Source organism: Meleagris gallopavo, chromosome 21, assembly GCF_905368555.1.
Source record: "Meleagris gallopavo chromosome 21, MGAL_WU_HG_1.1, whole genome shotgun sequence".
NCBI lineage: Eukaryota > Metazoa > Chordata > Aves > Galliformes > Phasianidae > Meleagris > Meleagris gallopavo.
Window position 1 is genome coordinate 5,438,717 of NC_139424.1, and position 15,979 is coordinate 5,454,695.

Sequence of the window (15,979 nt, forward strand, 5' to 3'; positions counted from 1 at the left end):
TAGAGAGGATATTTTAACACACAATCAGAGCTTCCCGAGACGTATCCAGAGCAGAGAGAAGGTAAAGGAGAAAATTGGTCAATTACGCCATGATAGCGGGGAATTGGTGACATGGGAGAAGGTAATGGCTGATTTGTTAAACAGTTATTTTGATTCTGTTTGCAGAAAGGAGGAAGAGGATGGAGGGCACTGCAGGAAAGGACTCAAGCTGAGCAGATGAAACAGGGAATGAACCAAGGAGAAAAAAAGACTTGTTGTAGAGCGGATAGGTGTGGGCAGAATTTCACCCATATCCATCGGATGGGGGGAAATTGGATTTATTTATGTCGTTTGGTTGCACAGAGCTGGCTTTGGCCCTCCAGCTCCAGAGCTATCGAGGTGGACCCAGAGACAAAAAGTACTTCTGCTTTTGGAGGAGGACGGAGTATGTAGAAGGACAAATGGATGAATGTGCATAGCATGATGATCGTGGTGCGTCCTCTACGTGGGGATGGAGGTGGTTGGGTTCTCAGCGATGCCACCACACCACCTTCCCAGAAAACCTTTTGTCACTGCTGTGGCCGTGTGTCCTTTTATTGTATTTGCTGTTGTTTCTCTTCCAGCCCACAGACCTCAACGTGGCAAGCCATGCAAGCACGTTTCCCATCGCTGTTCCCATCTGTTGGTGTTGGCCAAGTCGTGTTTTACTGGGGCGAGATGCAAGGGATGGCAAAGAGGAATTATATCATCCCACGAGATCTCAAGGAGATTGTAAGCAGTAGAAAAAGGAAATGCAATGGAAAGTGTGATCTTGGGCTGTGTTTGTGGGGTTGTGCTGGAAACTAAGGCAAAATGTGATGGAAAGCATTGGTGCAGGATGGATTTAGGGGAGGTTGCACTTGATGGATGACAGAAATTGGTTCATTGGTCCATTACTTTGGCTGAGGAGAAATGTGAAGCGAAATGTTAGTTCTGCAGTCCTTCTGAAGTGGGGAGTGCATTTCACAGCAACTTGCTGAGACAAGGGAGGTAAATTGGAAAAGATAACGTGGGCGCACAGCGTTGTCCAGGCAGCAATGGAGAAGGTGCCATGTGATGCTGCTTTCGCCTGGTGCACTGAAAATTTATTCTCAATATCTGAGAAGTGCTTGGTTTTTGTCCTGCCTGGAGGATGAGAGACACAGCGTTGCGTGTTTTGTGTTTCCAAAGCATGTAGGAAAAGCTGTGTATTAGCAATTACAGGATGAAACTGTGGAAGAATGCTACAATGGTTAGAAAATTGGCTCCGACTCAGGAAACGGGATTCTGCAGCCGTGAGCGCATTTCCAGAGGCACAGTGTGGGGTCTCTTCTAGGTTCTCTTTCATTTAGTTTTTTTTTATGGGAAGGATTTGCATGAACAGCCCAAAGTGAGAGTGTTAAAGCTCAGTGATGCAAACAAATAAAGGGGAAGCAGGCACACTGGAAGAGCCTTCTCTTTTCTGACCTCTTTGGAGTGCCACCTCCTCTTGTCACCTCTAGCCCAGCTCTGGTCATCCCTGATTCCACTGAGGGGATGAGCACTTTGGAATGGGCATTTCTGGATATACATTTTGAGATGGGCACTTTGGAATGCATGCTTTGGGATGCATGCTTTGGAAAGGGTGCTTTGGGATGCATACTATGGGATGGGTGCTTTGGGATGGGCACTTTGGGATGCATGCTTTAGGACATGCATGTTGGGGTGGGCGCTTTGGGATGGACACCTTAGGATGCGTTCTTTGGGATGGATGCCTTGAGATGTCTACTTTGGGGTTATGGGAGCGCTGCCTGTGAGAAGATGGGATTTCTGCCAGCCTCACATCAACCTTCACAATGCATGAAGACAACACTGCACGAAGAGATCGTGAGAACCACACGGGAGCCAACTAGGGGCCGTAGCAGAGCTGCACCATGCAAATGGGAAGGTAGTTATTGAGGAGAAGTGTCAGAGCATGCCATAAAGATTTAGTTTATCCTCAGAGAGCTGTGGTTGTAGAGGAAGAATGGGCGCAGGGGGGATGGAGGCCGGGAGAAGGCAGAAGGAACATCGGAAACCTGAAGTCTGTGTCAAGTGACACCTCCTATTTAGCAGTGTATCATGTCTCCCTTCTGGTTTTTAAACAGTAGCCTTTATTGCTAGGAGTTAGAGCACTTGATTGACAAGGCTCGTAATACACGTTGGGGTTGCCTTTATTTTTCCTACATGTTAAAGGAAAAGATACTAAAAATACAATTATGACTTGAAGCCAGGCGGTTCTAATATAATTCATCTCAAAGAGTCTCCATTTTGCCTGCTGCACCCAAATCATTTATAAAACATTAGCATCTCCTATGCTGACATTTCACTTATATTATAGGAGTTACGCACAGACTTAAAAAAAAAAAAAAAAATTAATAAAGTGCTTCTCCTCTTCATTCTCCCACTGAGAGCTTTGATTTCCAGAGTACGAAGCAAAATAACTAACATAACAACACTCTCCACTTCTAAGGGACAGTGCCAGACTCATTCAGTTGCTATTGGTTATAGAGAGTAGGGCGTGAGGGAGCTATTTCGGATCACGGATTATTTGTTCTGGCTGCATTGGACATCCCTTTAGTGGAGGTTTAGAGCCCTGTAGAAGGAGAAGTTTGGATAGGAGCTGAAACTGAGAGGGATCAATGGAGCAAACCCTCCCTTCCTCTTCCCTGAATCCCTCCTGCTGTTTCCCAGGACCTCTTTTTCCATTTTGTGCATCTCAACCTTTGGTTTTGGAGCTTCCCCGGGCATCTCCAGACCCCTCCACGGGACCAGGTGCTGTGTAATTGCCCCCTCCCCGCCCAGGACCAGTTTGGGGTCCCAGGGAGAATGGTGTGAGCTCAGCCACTCAGCATCTGCCCCAAAGAACAGTATTCATGCCCAGAGACTGCATGCTGGGAGTGTGCCCCCTGAGCTGGGATGCCATCACAAAATGAAGATCAGCCAGTTCTCATCCAAGATCACTTTTATTTCCCTTGTTGCATTAACCTCAGTGTGTTTTATCTCCAATATCCACGCTGACAGGGAACTGACACCGACTGCAGAACTGGAGCAGCACCATGGGCTGCACTGCGTGCTGCTGCCAGCTGTGCTGTGGCCCCGACGCAGAGCGGACCGGTGAGCACATCTGGACCAGTGAGTGCACAAAGCCCAGTGAGCGCATCCCACCCCAGCATCGCATGTGAGGCTTATTTAGGGCCAAGGGGAACGTGCAGTCTGCTCCTCATCCCTCAGCTGGCCATTACCTCTTCCTGCAGCTGTCTGGGGCTATTCTCTTTCCCACCGTGGACCAGAAGCACTGGGCACAGTGCTACTGACAGGTCCCGTGCATGCTGCACTTCTCACTTCTCCGACTCCCCATGCCAAAACCTGTTCCTATTAAGAAAAAACACAAAAACAAACCAAACTGCTCCTGATACTGTCAGGGCCACCTGCATCCCACAGACCTGCTGCCTGAGTGAAAACCTTAGTCCAGCTATAAAGGTCCTCACGTAACCAATGTGGCTGGAAGCCTTCAGCCCCTACATCCCCATGGCATCGGGACTGGACACTGCTAAGCCGCCTCTCTCTCCCCTCACTCAGAAATTAGGACATAAGGGTGAGCTCTGGCTCTCTGCCTATGGTCTTTGTTGCGTTGCATACAGCCCCTCCCCCCCCTCCCAAAGTTTAGTGCTCTAAATTGCTAAGAACATTGGTCCCCCGCGCGCACCGAGGCTGCCGGATGGCTTTCAGCATTTGTAGGCACTGCTGCCGATTGTGGTCTTGAGAAAAGGATATACTGTTCTGCTATAAATTCAACAATACAATCCTTAGTTCTGAAGATATAGTTTCCATATAGTTTATAAACATTATAAGACATACATATGGATAATTGAGGAGAGGGGAGGGCCTGTGCATTTGTCGGATTTGTTTGTTGGATGTGTGAACGCGGTTACAAAAAACGCACCTCCTCGCAGGTACTTCATTTCCTTAGGTTCATTTTTTCGTGTGTGTGTTTTTGTTTTGCTTTGTTTTGTTTTAATTATTCCACTTCTAACCAGTCTTTCCTTTGGTAGTTGGCTACTCCAAGCCCAGCAGGCAAGCCTTGTTCTGCTGTAGTGCCTGAGATATTCAGGGTTTTGAGATTGTCTTCTAAGAGATTTCCAGCCAACGTTGGCCTGGGGGATTGGAGCCAAAAGGGCTAAAACGTGGGAGAACCAATGTCCTTATTACAATGAGTAGAAGTGTCCACACACTCACTTTCAGAGAAACAGTGTAGGCTTAATTGGTGATCGTTTTTACAGCAATTATGTTCCTTTCTGTCATCGGCAGGGTCGCTCAACGGGAATTTGCAATTTTCCATTTTGTCCGGCCGTCGTCACCGGCGGTCCCCACGATCCGGTTGGGTAAGGTTGGCTTTGTCTCATGGTGCAGGGCTCGGCTGTTGGCCGCAATGTGTGCTAACACCTTTCCATCCGCCCGCCCGCCGCAGTCCGCGCCCGCAGACTTCTCCACGTACAAAAAAAGAAGAAGAAAAGAAACTCTGGTCCTTCGTAGACGGGTCGCAGCGCAGATCCGCTCCGCCGTGGCCAAGCTCAGCGCATGATGGCCACCAAGACCAGCACAAAGACCAGGCGCGAGGCCACGAGTCCTGCACAGCCACCCGCCGCCTGCTGCACCCCACTGGGCGCACGGATGGGCGTCCGCCGGGTGCACTTCCCTTTTCGTTTCGGGAGCCCGGTGGGCATGACGCCGAAGCTGAATTTGTGCTGATAGTCAGGCACGTAGTCGGGAAACTCGTGCCCGCTTTTGCGCGGCCCCAGCGATCCCGGCTTAAGGGTTCGGTTGCGGTTTTTGTGGCTGGTGCAGTTCTTGGCAGGGCGGCGAGGTCCCGGCCGGGCTGCAGGATGGCTGCTGTGCAAACCTTTCTCGCCACCCTTCTCCTTGGAGGAGTGGTGGGGATGGTGGGCTTTGGAGGCTCCTCTGTCTGCAGCTGAGAAAGTTTTGATCTGGTGGAGCGACTCCGAGCCCGAACAGTTCCTAAAATCTTCCGCCCTCAGCACTTTGAGGTCCTTGCCGTGCATCCGCTCGGGGGATTCGCAGATGACGTTGGAGCTGGAGCCCCGGAAACGGTGCAGCCATTCCCAGAGCGAGCGGGCCTTGCAGTCGCAGCTCCAGGGGTTTCCGTTCAGCCTGAGGAACTCAAGGGCCCCCAGGTGGGCCAGGCAGTCCCCCTGCAGCTCCGAGAGGCTGTTGTTGAACAGGAACAGGGTGGTCAGTCGCCGGAGGTCGTGGAACGCCCGCCTATGAATCCACTGCAGCTGATTCTGATGGATGAGGAGCCTGTCCAGGTTTATTAACCCTCGGAATGTGTTCTGGTGGAGGCTCCAAAGCTTGTTTCCATGGAGAAAAAGATGGCTGAGGTTCACCAAGTCAACAAAAATGTCATCCTGGAGGAACTCAATGTGGTTGTCTTGCAGGTAAAGGTATTGTAGGTTGTGGAGGCCACCAAAAATCCCACTGGGAAGGGAGCTGAGCCCGCATTTGTACAGGTACAAGGCATGGAGTTTCACCAGCCCTTGGAAAGTGTTGGCTGCCAAAGCCCTCAGGTAGCGATTGTCCCCCAGGTCCAACTCTTCCAGGTTGACGAACCCCTCGAAAGTGTTGGGGTCGATGAAGGTAATGTTGTTGGAATAGATCCAGAGGGTGACCATGGAGGGGCTGAAGTGGCCCCGCAGCAGCAGGGTGATCTGGTTGTTCTGCAGGAAGATCCGCTCGCTGTCCTCAGGGATGCCCTCGGGGATGGTGACGAAGTTGTGGGCCTGGCAGCTGACGGTCATGGGTGAAGGGTAGCAAACGCAGTCAGTGGGGCAGCTGGCAGCCCCAGGCACCTTCAGCCCCAGCAGCACCAGCAGCAGCTCCGCGAGGGCCCCTGTTTGGAGAGAGGGGAGAGTGGTGTCAGGCCAGCTTTGGGGACACAGTGCCCATGTGAATTATCTGTGTGCAACAGTTTGAACATGATCTATGGGGTGTCGCCCACCTCTTCATGCTGAATTCACCTCCTGGTGTATCACCCCAAACTACATCTGTGCCATGCAACCACACAGCACATCTCAGCACAGCCCAAGGGTTGGGGCAATACAAGGTAGGTGTATGGGCTGGGAAAAGAACGCACTGAGAGCAATAAGGAGAAGGACTTTGGGGTTCTGATGGATGAGAAGCTTGACATGACCCAGCAGTGTGTGTGTGCTAGGTCAGCTGCATCCTGGGTGCAAAAACAGAGGGATGGCAGCAGGGCAGGGAGGGGATTGACCCATTCTGCTATGCCCTCGTGAGGCACCACCTGGAGTAGTGGTCCAGGTCTGGAGCCCCCAACACAAGAAGGATGTGGAGCTGTTGGAACGGGTCCAGATGAGAGCCACAAGGATGCTCAGCAGGCTGCGGCTCCTCACCTGCAAAGACACCCTGAAGGTGCTCAAGGCCACGTTGGATGGAGCCCTGAGCAACCTGATCTGCCGTGTACAACCAACCCACAGCAAGGATTGGAACTGGATGGGCTTTAAGATCCCTTCTAACCTAACCATTCTACAATTCCATGAATTCTGGAGGAGCTGGCTGCTTTCCACACCGTTCCTACGCCCATACCCTGTTAGCACCAGCACATTCCCCTGCAAACGAGTGATTTACAGAAACACGCTTTCGGCACTTGGTGGGACGGACTGAGCTGAACGCCCAGTTTGGGAGCTGGTGCTCAGACGCATTTTAAATGGATGTCCTATGGCAATGCTACAGCCTGCCTGTGGCCAGGGCTTTCTGGCTGCGGAGCAGGGAAGCGAGCAGGCAGCAATCATCCCTCCTCGGCTCAGCGCCCAGCGCCAGCCTCGCCGCCCAGCTCCCGTCGCTCTCCCACTCCTCACACCATGCCTGCTTTCAGGCGATTCCTTCTGCGTGGAGTGACTTTTCAGACTCATTGCACCAGGCTGTCATTTCTCATTCAGATTTCCTCCCGGATCTGCTTTCCCTCTTACACACAAAATTTGCTCATGTCTAATGAATTCTGCCTCTGGACTTCACGGGAGAAAGGAGTAAAATGAGAGCAGCGTACAGCTGCCAGTGCCATCCTACCCCAGAGTCCTCGTGCCGCGATTTGCTTGTAATAATCTGAAAAACAAGAGTGGAAGTGGAGTTCACCTCTAATTACTCCATGTCCTTACCACAAGACAGGCTGTGGTGCTGGACCCCTTGGGCTTTTACAGTCCTTCTTTTCAAGCGCCTGCAGCTGAATACGAGTGGGAGGCAAAAAAAAAAGAAAAAAAACCTCACTGGTTTCTTATTAATGTTGTTTGAAATATAACTCTGTGGTTCGCATCGCCTTCTGCAGGGAAAAAGATCTATTACTGGGGAGCTAATAGCAGGTGACCTGTCCATCTGGACCCACTCTTTCAAGGCAAAGTTGTCATGTTTTCAGATAAACTGGTTACTCAGGCTCTCATAAATTAGCGGGGAGAGGCAGTCACCTCTGACTGTACTGCTCTACTTTTTCCAAAGAATACCATTGCTAGCCAAACTGTTGGGCCAAGCCTCTGCTGGGATGGGGATAAAAACGGGGATAGAAATACAGATGGGGATTTGGGCTTTCTACAGGCTCTACCCTGCAGGAGTGAAGGCTGCAGGGAGGGATGGCTCATTCCTGCAGTGCTGCCAGCAAAGGGCTGTAGTCAGGAGTGCTTCATTCACGACAACTCCTACGGCTGTGTAGGAAAGGGAATGTTCTCCAAGTCACCACCGTGCACTTGCCATGGGGCAACGGGCCATGACTCAGGCAAGACTGCTCCTGGGCTGTCCTGTATTTCCAGCCAAGCACCCCTCTGGTTCTTGTCTCAGGGATATCCTGATTACAGTTGCAGATATGTGCAGAATTGCTTTCTGCTCTTCTTGTTCCTTTTTAACCCACATATATGCTTTGCCGTGGTGGGACAGCTCCATGTTCCCAGCTCCACCCGAGTCACACTGAGCCACAAAGAGTGGTGTAGCTCTTATATTTATTAGTAACATCCTGCCAAGCACAAGCACAGTGACAATCTCCCACATGCAGAGTCTGTTATTGCAAATACCAAATCACAAGGGTTTGAATCAATAAACCATCTCCCAGCTATGAGCAGCAGGTTGGAAGATTACATATTGCTTCCCAATGCCGGTTTTATGCGCTGTTCCGTGACACGATAGTTGCCAGGCTAACAGGATTACTGGTGGGAGGAGGAGCTGGGCAGGGCTTGCATAGCATCCCGAATTTCACGTCTAAGAGGTGATGGCAGGCGGCTGCCAGCGATGCTTGGCGATGGATGGGATGTATGGGGAGCATGGAGCTGCACTGTTGGAAGGGAGAATGGAGTTCATGGTCCCCGATGGCTCTGGAGGTGAAAGGCAGGAGGAGCTGAGCCTGTCTCTTTAATTAGAGTTGTGAGTTAATGGCTGAAGCGCCAAGGGAAGAGGAGTGGATTCCTTTGGGATGGGTGTTGCCGGTGGTTCTCCTCTTCCGGAAGAAATGATGGTAGGAGGGAAGGCCAGGGATTTCATCCTACCTACAGGCTGCAGTTTGGAGACAAAGAGAATGTGGAAACGAAAAGGAAGGATGCTCAGAAGCAGCGATAACATGGTGAGCAGGACTTGGAAAGAGGAATCCTCCTCAGCGGATGTGCTCAGGGCGTGTGGTCCCATCAGGGATGAGCCCACAGCCCACAGACCTGCAAATTGCACACTGCTATGAGATGCTCCAGGATGTCCAGGTTTGGTTGCCATTTTGATATGGGGATGAGATCCCTTGAACCAAAGAACAGAGCAGCCCTGATGCTGCTGGACCAGTGGTGTGATGGCTAAGGCAGCTGGGGCCACCTGGGTCCCTGGCTGCCATCAGTGGGACTGTCCCTCCCAGGATGATACCCCTCAGCTCCCCCAGTGTCTGATCGCAGCCAACATGTCAAGCTTGCTCTTCCTAGTGCAAACCTTTTGACTGCATCTTGTAAAGGCTGTGCAGCAGATGGAGGGTCACGGGCGTGCGTGGCGGTGCTCACCAGGGAGGGAGAGCTTCAAAAAGTAAAAATCCGATGGAAATCTGCCAGTGAAGTGAGCAGAACCAAAGCTTTGTCGACACGGATCAAACCAGCACGGCCGTGTTTGTCTGCTGGCGTTCTCCCACCACCGTGCTGTGTCACCCGGCTCCGCTGTCCTTCTGCAGCCTCCCATCTCAGGTTTTAGTGATGGGAATGAATTCATCGGGCTGTCCAAATCATTTCCCATGCAGCATCTCCCTAATTGGGCATTAATTAGGCATTAGTTAATGAATGCTTGAAATAATTTATCTTTGGATGTGTCCAGTTTGCAGTCTTACTTTTAACAGCATTATACCCGTTATTAGATTAACATCGTTATAAATGTTCCCCATTACCTGCTTGTTTCCATTGTCTTAGCCTTATTACTGAGAGTGAAAATCACTCCTCCTGAATGCATTATTGATGAGTAAGGACTTTCTATATGCAGCGCGGGATTAATTGTTATACAGCGTAATGCATTTAGCATGAAGCCTTCATTTGTGCAAGAGCCGAAACGGCCAGAAGAATGCAGACACCCAGAGACAGCGAGTTCATCCAGACAGAGCAACGCTCCAGTGCAGCAGCAGAGATGCTGGTACCTGACATTCCAGCATTTTAACACTTTGCTGAAGGAGCAGTGCCACTTAGTTCCATCAGAAGTCCCCAGCTTGGAGCTGGGAGCTAGGACTGGCCCTGGTGGGTCACCTCCAGCCCCACATTTCACCTCTCTGCTATGTGGGTCACGGCTGCCGCTCCCCCAGCAGGATCTGCTCTTTGGGATGGAGCTCTCTCAAATCTCTCCTAAACCGCCATCTGCTTGGGGAGCCCAATCTTAGCTCATGTCTCCACGCAACTTGTCCGACTGCTCACTCCGTCCATTACCGGTTCTGCTCAGGCTGTTAGATTTATAAGCTCTTTAGAGCAAAGCCCTCATCTTCTGGCTGCTGATTTATGGGTCTTTACTGCCATAAAACACTATGTATAGCTACTACATAATATAAATAATAATACTTAACCAGAGCAAGCTACAAGTGGGGACAAAGCATCTGCCTTCTGTTCGCACTCTGTGTTATCAAAGAGGCAGAAGCTCACTCATCACTCACTCCTCTGAAGCCAAATTCGCACCTTGTGTAGCACCACCCGTAGACAGAGAGATCTTCCTGCCCCATTTGCACCCACACCTTTCAAAGGTGTTTTCTAAGTTGTCACTGGGCCACAACAATACAACTGTGACCTGAGGGGAAAATACACTTTGAAACTTCCATCCTCCTCCTAACTAATAGCAGCCACTTTCATGGGCTACGTCCTTCCATCAGGACAAATATCATTCTGAGGAGCCACTGCCATCACCAGCTCACCTCAGCCACCCCCTGCATTGGACAAACCACAGGAGGATGGGTCTTTGGAAGATTCTCATTGGATAACCCAACTGTCACACGGTTCTTTGCCTCACACTTCTTACTCCCTTTTGTGATGGCAGGAATTGCCATCATCCACCCAACCTTTCTCCGCGAATCAAGCTCAAACCAAGCTCAAAAATGCTCTTGGTATTGTATGCAACTGCGACAAAATTCCCTCCCACCCCTACTTCAGAAACGAACTTTCTCACCATGACAAATTGTTTGGGGGGAAAAAGGAGCCTCAAATGTTTATAATTCCACGCACCAGCTGAAGGACGAAGAAAGGCAATGCCTGAGCACAGACCGCCACGGGGCGTGAGCTGAGAGCGCAGTTCAGATCTGGGACAGTTCGACACAGCAGTGTCAGACTTGTGGTTGGGAGCTGCCTATTTTCTTTTTTTTTCTCTTTTTTTTCTTTTGCAATAAACAAACCGTCCCTGACTGTGACAGAGATCAAATTCCCCTGGCGAGCAGCAGCTTCCTTCTAGCCTCTGTGCAAAGCGCTCCATTGGCATCCTCATTGCCTTTGCTCCCTCCAGCATCGGCATGCGGTAGAACTGCCTTTCAGCCAGAGAACAACAACCACCCATCCACTTCCCTCATTTTTATTATTATTATTATTTTATTTATTTTTTTTTTTTTGCAAACGGTATCATAAATAACTGACAGATCCCAGCTGTTTGGAGTTATGGTTTCTGATGGAGTGACAGCTGCTCCCAATCCCCCAGCCATCACCCCAGCAGTTCTGGAACATTTCAGCAACATAAAAATCATTGGAGATAATTTCGGTTTTGCATAATTTGGTTAGGCAAGCTGTGATTTAATGGCAATTATGACCTCCGAGGCAGAAGCTGAGCTCGGAGGCTACCAGCATCACACGACTATAGCTGAGGTGCAGCACTGGGGATGTTCCAGGGAGAAGGCACTGCAAGGAGAAATCCTTCCCCCGCAGCTGGGAGCCCCATCTCTCTGCCAGCAAGTGTTCCCAGGTGGAGATGTATGCAAGGGAATTCAAAGGGAATATTGATAGGGAAGGCCTCAGAAAGGGGCTGCTGCCAGTAGATGTGCTGAGAGGCATCTTTTAAAGAAAACTCAGGATAAGGCTTTAGTCTGGGGATGCTGTTGTCCCTAAAAACCTTCTGCAGCATCAGTGCCACTTGTGCTAATGGTATAGACCTCTGTTAGCCTCCCCAACCCCTCTTTGAATCATAGGATCATTAAGGTTGGAAAAGACTTCCAAGACCAACAAGTCCAACCCCAACCCATCCCCAGCATGCCCATTAAGCCATGTTGGTGGCAGAAGTGGCCATGCCTTCTGCATGCAGCAGCTCTCCGTTCTGTTGAGGTTCCTCTTGCCCTGTTCCTTCCCATCCTAGTGATTTTTGGGCAACCTGGAATCTCATGGTTTGAATCACAGAATCATAGAATCAGTAAGATTGGAAAAGACCACCAGGATCGTCAAGTCCAAGCTTCAACCCATCCCCACCATACCAACTCAAAGAATCATTACAATTGGAAAAGACCTCTAAGATCACCAAGTCCAACCTCAACCCATCCCCACGATGCCCACCATGTCCCTCAGTGCCACATCTACTCTTATCAGCAGCAGTGGCCTTTGTCTGGAGTTGGTGAGGTCCAGTTACCGTTGCCTGCTCTGCTGTTGCCAACCAGCCTGGAGCTCGCTGTGAGCCAAAGCTTGGTGCAGAGCTGGGGTCAGTGGAACCCCAAAATGAAGTCCTTTAGGACACTGCAGGTTTATTTCACTTTTGCTGACCCAATATCTGGAGCTATTTCCCTTCCACCACCAAAGTCGAGGCCAAGGTCACCTGGAAGTTTCTGGATCGTGATCATTAACTCCTATTGCAGTTTGAAACCAGACCATAAATTTCATAGTGTAATAATGTAAAAATCAATAACTCTGTTTGAAACAATAGCTTTGTCTTCCATTTCAGCCGGGGCTGATCCCTCCCCACGGACCACGTCCCTCTGAATCATGCAGACAGAGGGATGGACGCGGGTGGCGGGGCGGCTACTGGCCCGCCAGGTGTGCGGCCCCTGGGCTCTGCAGATTCAATTAGTCCATTTAGCCATTTATTCCTCTCTCACAGTTAAACTTGAGGATGATTTAAAAGGAAAAAACAAACAAACAAGCAAAAAAACAACAAAAAACAACCAACGTGTTGCCAAGAAGAGAGCCTTTTATGCTTCGTCTCTTTGACATCCTGTCCGACGTGGTGTCCCTTAGGCTTTCCATGCCTGCAGAAAGCCAGGACCAGCCAGAGATGCTCTGTTCCCTCTGCCCATCCGCCACAGGCACGGAGCTGAGCCAAAGCTCTCGGCAAGGGGCGGCTCAAGCTCAAAAATCTCAACGTCCGCTCATTTCCAGCTCTGGCTTTCTGGGCGAGGGAGGTCTGGCTTCGTTTTCTTCCTTATTTTCCGTTGTTTGCTGTAGCACCAACTCGAAATATACATCGAGAGGCAGGATTGTCTTTCACGTGTTGGTGGATGTGTGATCCTCAAAAACAAATTAGCACCGATTCACTTCTATATAGAGTACAGCCATCAGGGAATCGCTCCTGAATTCACAGCGAAGGAAAGCAATAATGCTTCCAGCACGCTAATCCTCTCCGAGAGCAGCCCCTGAACTCTTTCCCTGTGCTGGAGGCACCGCTGGAAATTACAATTGTACTGAAAAAATAATAAATAAATACAGAAACTGGCAGGGTTTCTGCTGGTCCAGAGGATTTGTACCCTAATGTGGAAGTCCCTGTTTAATTAGCACTCCTCTCCATGGCTGCACCTCCTCCCCGCTCTGCTCAAGCTGAAGAAAAGAAGCCAACGGTGAGAGCGGCTGTGGGATTGGAAAGTCGGATATAGAAACTTGTTTAATTTAAATGCTCATTTCAGGACTGATCTATGCAGAAGCAGAGGGAATGTAGAGCATGTTTCCGCATGTAATCTGCTCTACTTAACCCCACTTTGCCGTATTCCTCCCGCTGCAGCAATGCCCTCCAAGCACAAGGCTCAGGGCTGCGGTCCCATGCCTCGTCCCATCACACACAAAGGTCCCACCATGTCACTTAGACCATCCTGAGGCCGATGCATGGCAGGGAAGAAGCATCCATGGCTTGCGGATGGGTGATGGAGTCATCAGGTCTCGCCATGTTGATAGAAGAAGCTGATGATGCTTCTGCTTCTCTGGGCCAGAACGGCATGTCCAAGGGGATCATAGCATCGTTGAGTTGGAAGGGACTTTTAAAAATCATCTAGTCCAACTCCCCTGCAATGAACAGGGACATCTACAGCTAGAGATGCGCCCTGTCCACCAAGCATGGCTAGTGCAGGATTTTCAGTAGGATGGCATCGCCAAGGGCATGGCATGGCATGGCCACTCAGCCAACCAAGTGTAGTTATTGTGGGATTTTTGGTGTGCTTGCATGACCAAGGGGATGCACCCCAACCATCAAGCATGATTATTCTGAGATTTTCAGCAGGATGGTATGACCAAGGGGATTCATCCAGTCAACCATGCATGGTTATTGTGAGATTTTTGATGTGACAGCATGGTGGAGGCTTTGCCAGCTCAACCCACGGCCATACCAGCAGTCAAGTGCAAGGAGGTGAATTGGCAGAGGACAGAGAGCTCCTTAGGTCCTTGAGAAGGGACTCCTAATTGCGACTGTCCCCAAGGAGAGAGAAATAGAGGATGACTTAAGCTTAGTGGATTGTCTGAGGCTCTCAAGGGATCATCAGATGCTTCTACTCCCTTTTTGTCCCGAGGTGACAAGTTTTCCTTCCCATTCACAGAAATGCAAAATAGCTCATTCACAGGCGTAATAAGGACGGCATCCTTTGTGAAAGTGCGGCTACCAAGATCTCGGCGGCACTTGACAGCGAAACAACTGCAGATGAAATGACAAAAACCACCCAAGATTAGCACAAGCCAGATCAGTATCAGATGCTGCACAAGCTAATGCGCAGAGAAAGCAGATTCACCCGCTCCTTCCCTTTGCCAGCAGCTGGCTCGGACCTGCGAAGGGTTTATTTAGGACTGGAAACGCAGCCAGAAGAAAGCAAACGGGAGACCCAGGAGGAAAGCGACAGCTGCCCCGGCTCTGGGTGCTCGCTCTGCTGCCTGCTCCCTGTGCACAGAGCGAAGCTTTGGGGCAGATATCCAAATAACCGGATGGCGGCACGAAACCAGCAGCCCTTCTGCGGGGTGCCAACACAGCTTGTAGGGAGAGCATCGCTTCGACAAAGGCACGATCCCACCGACGTCCCGACCTCAGCCGCGTCCTGTGCCACCGAGCTTCGGCGAGCCAATTACGCGCCGTGCTGCAGACGCTGCCTTTCATCCCTTTCTCAGCCTTTCCCACTTACTGCATGTCCTTGCGTTTTGTGGAGAGGAGGGCAAATTGGAGCCGGCGCTGCGCCTTCTTCCCCTTTCAGCAGCACATCATTCCACCGGCAGCAGGGGGGAAAGAGGCTGGCGGGCGGGCATCAAAGCACTCCTCTCTGTCACATTTTCTTCCCATAAAAATAAAGCGATGGCGTCATTTGGAGCTGGACAGCCTCAGGTCGCTCCCTCCAAGTCCGAATGGGGGCACAGCACCATTTCCCAGGCCTCTGGTCTCTACTTGTGGTGGGTGTGTGACACTGAGCCATGCCCATGGGATGAGCAGAGCTCTGTGAGACTTCTGCTTCACACTCAACTTTTTTTTTGCTGGCAGAAAGCTCGTGAAAAGCTCGGTGATAAAAGCAAAGGAGTGTAAATGGCCCCACTGTGCCCCTACCCATCGGCAGGGCTGGATCCTGTCCTCGTCCTTCCCTCAAAGTCACCAAAATCCCCTGAATGTGAATGGGAACTGCTGGCCCCAGTGATTTCGCACTGACTTAGATCCACACTGAAAAACTAAAGGTGATGTTTTAGCTTCCCCCATGCCCGGAAGCATCCATCAATGCCTAGCAGGACCCCATTGTGACTGTGGGGCCACGCACACCCCGCATGTGACTCCAGTCCCTTCCCTTCAAGCTAATCAGAGCCTGTTCTTCTGTAAGCCATTATAAATCCCGTTACGATCCCTTCCTTGCTAGGTAATAACGGTTACTGCGAGATGTATGGAGACTCGGGATTGGCACAAAGCCATCCATGGCAGTGAGTCCCTGTGTGCAATAGGGCATCAGAGCCCCCGCAATCCATTTCCTCCAAGAGGAGGGGGTTGTATTAGGGATGTAATGAAAGAAATTGTAGCAGCATCCGAAGAAGGAAGCGGTGGGGAGGGGTGAACATGTGTGCTGGCACACGTGCATTACTGTGCCGGTGATGCCGGAGCCTCTCCAGGAACAGCTGTTCCTGAAGCAGGCAGCTATAACTCGCAGCAGCAATGCTGGTGGGGAGAAATATCGCTGGCTGGGGACACAGGGATGTGGCCACGTGGTGGGAACGTGTGCCCGGGGAAGCAGATGGGGTGGATGGGGATGCTGGGGTGCAGCAAT

The 15,979-nt window shown here is 50.7% G+C and overlaps 1 protein-coding gene across 1 annotated transcript in view; it reads right to left on the minus strand.

Moving 5' to 3' along the window:
• Nucleotides 1–2,962: 2,962 nt before the first annotated feature.
• Nucleotides 2,963–15,979, minus strand: part of RTN4RL1 (reticulon 4 receptor like 1) — a 28,331-nt gene continuing 15,314 nt past the window's right edge. The window contains exon 2 of the mRNA XM_085240507.1: nt 2,963–5,926. Coding sequence (XP_085096633.1) covers nt 4,590–5,926 — 1,337 coding nt within the window. The 3' untranslated portion in view covers nt 2,963–4,589. The remainder of the gene's footprint in view (nt 5,927–15,979) is intronic.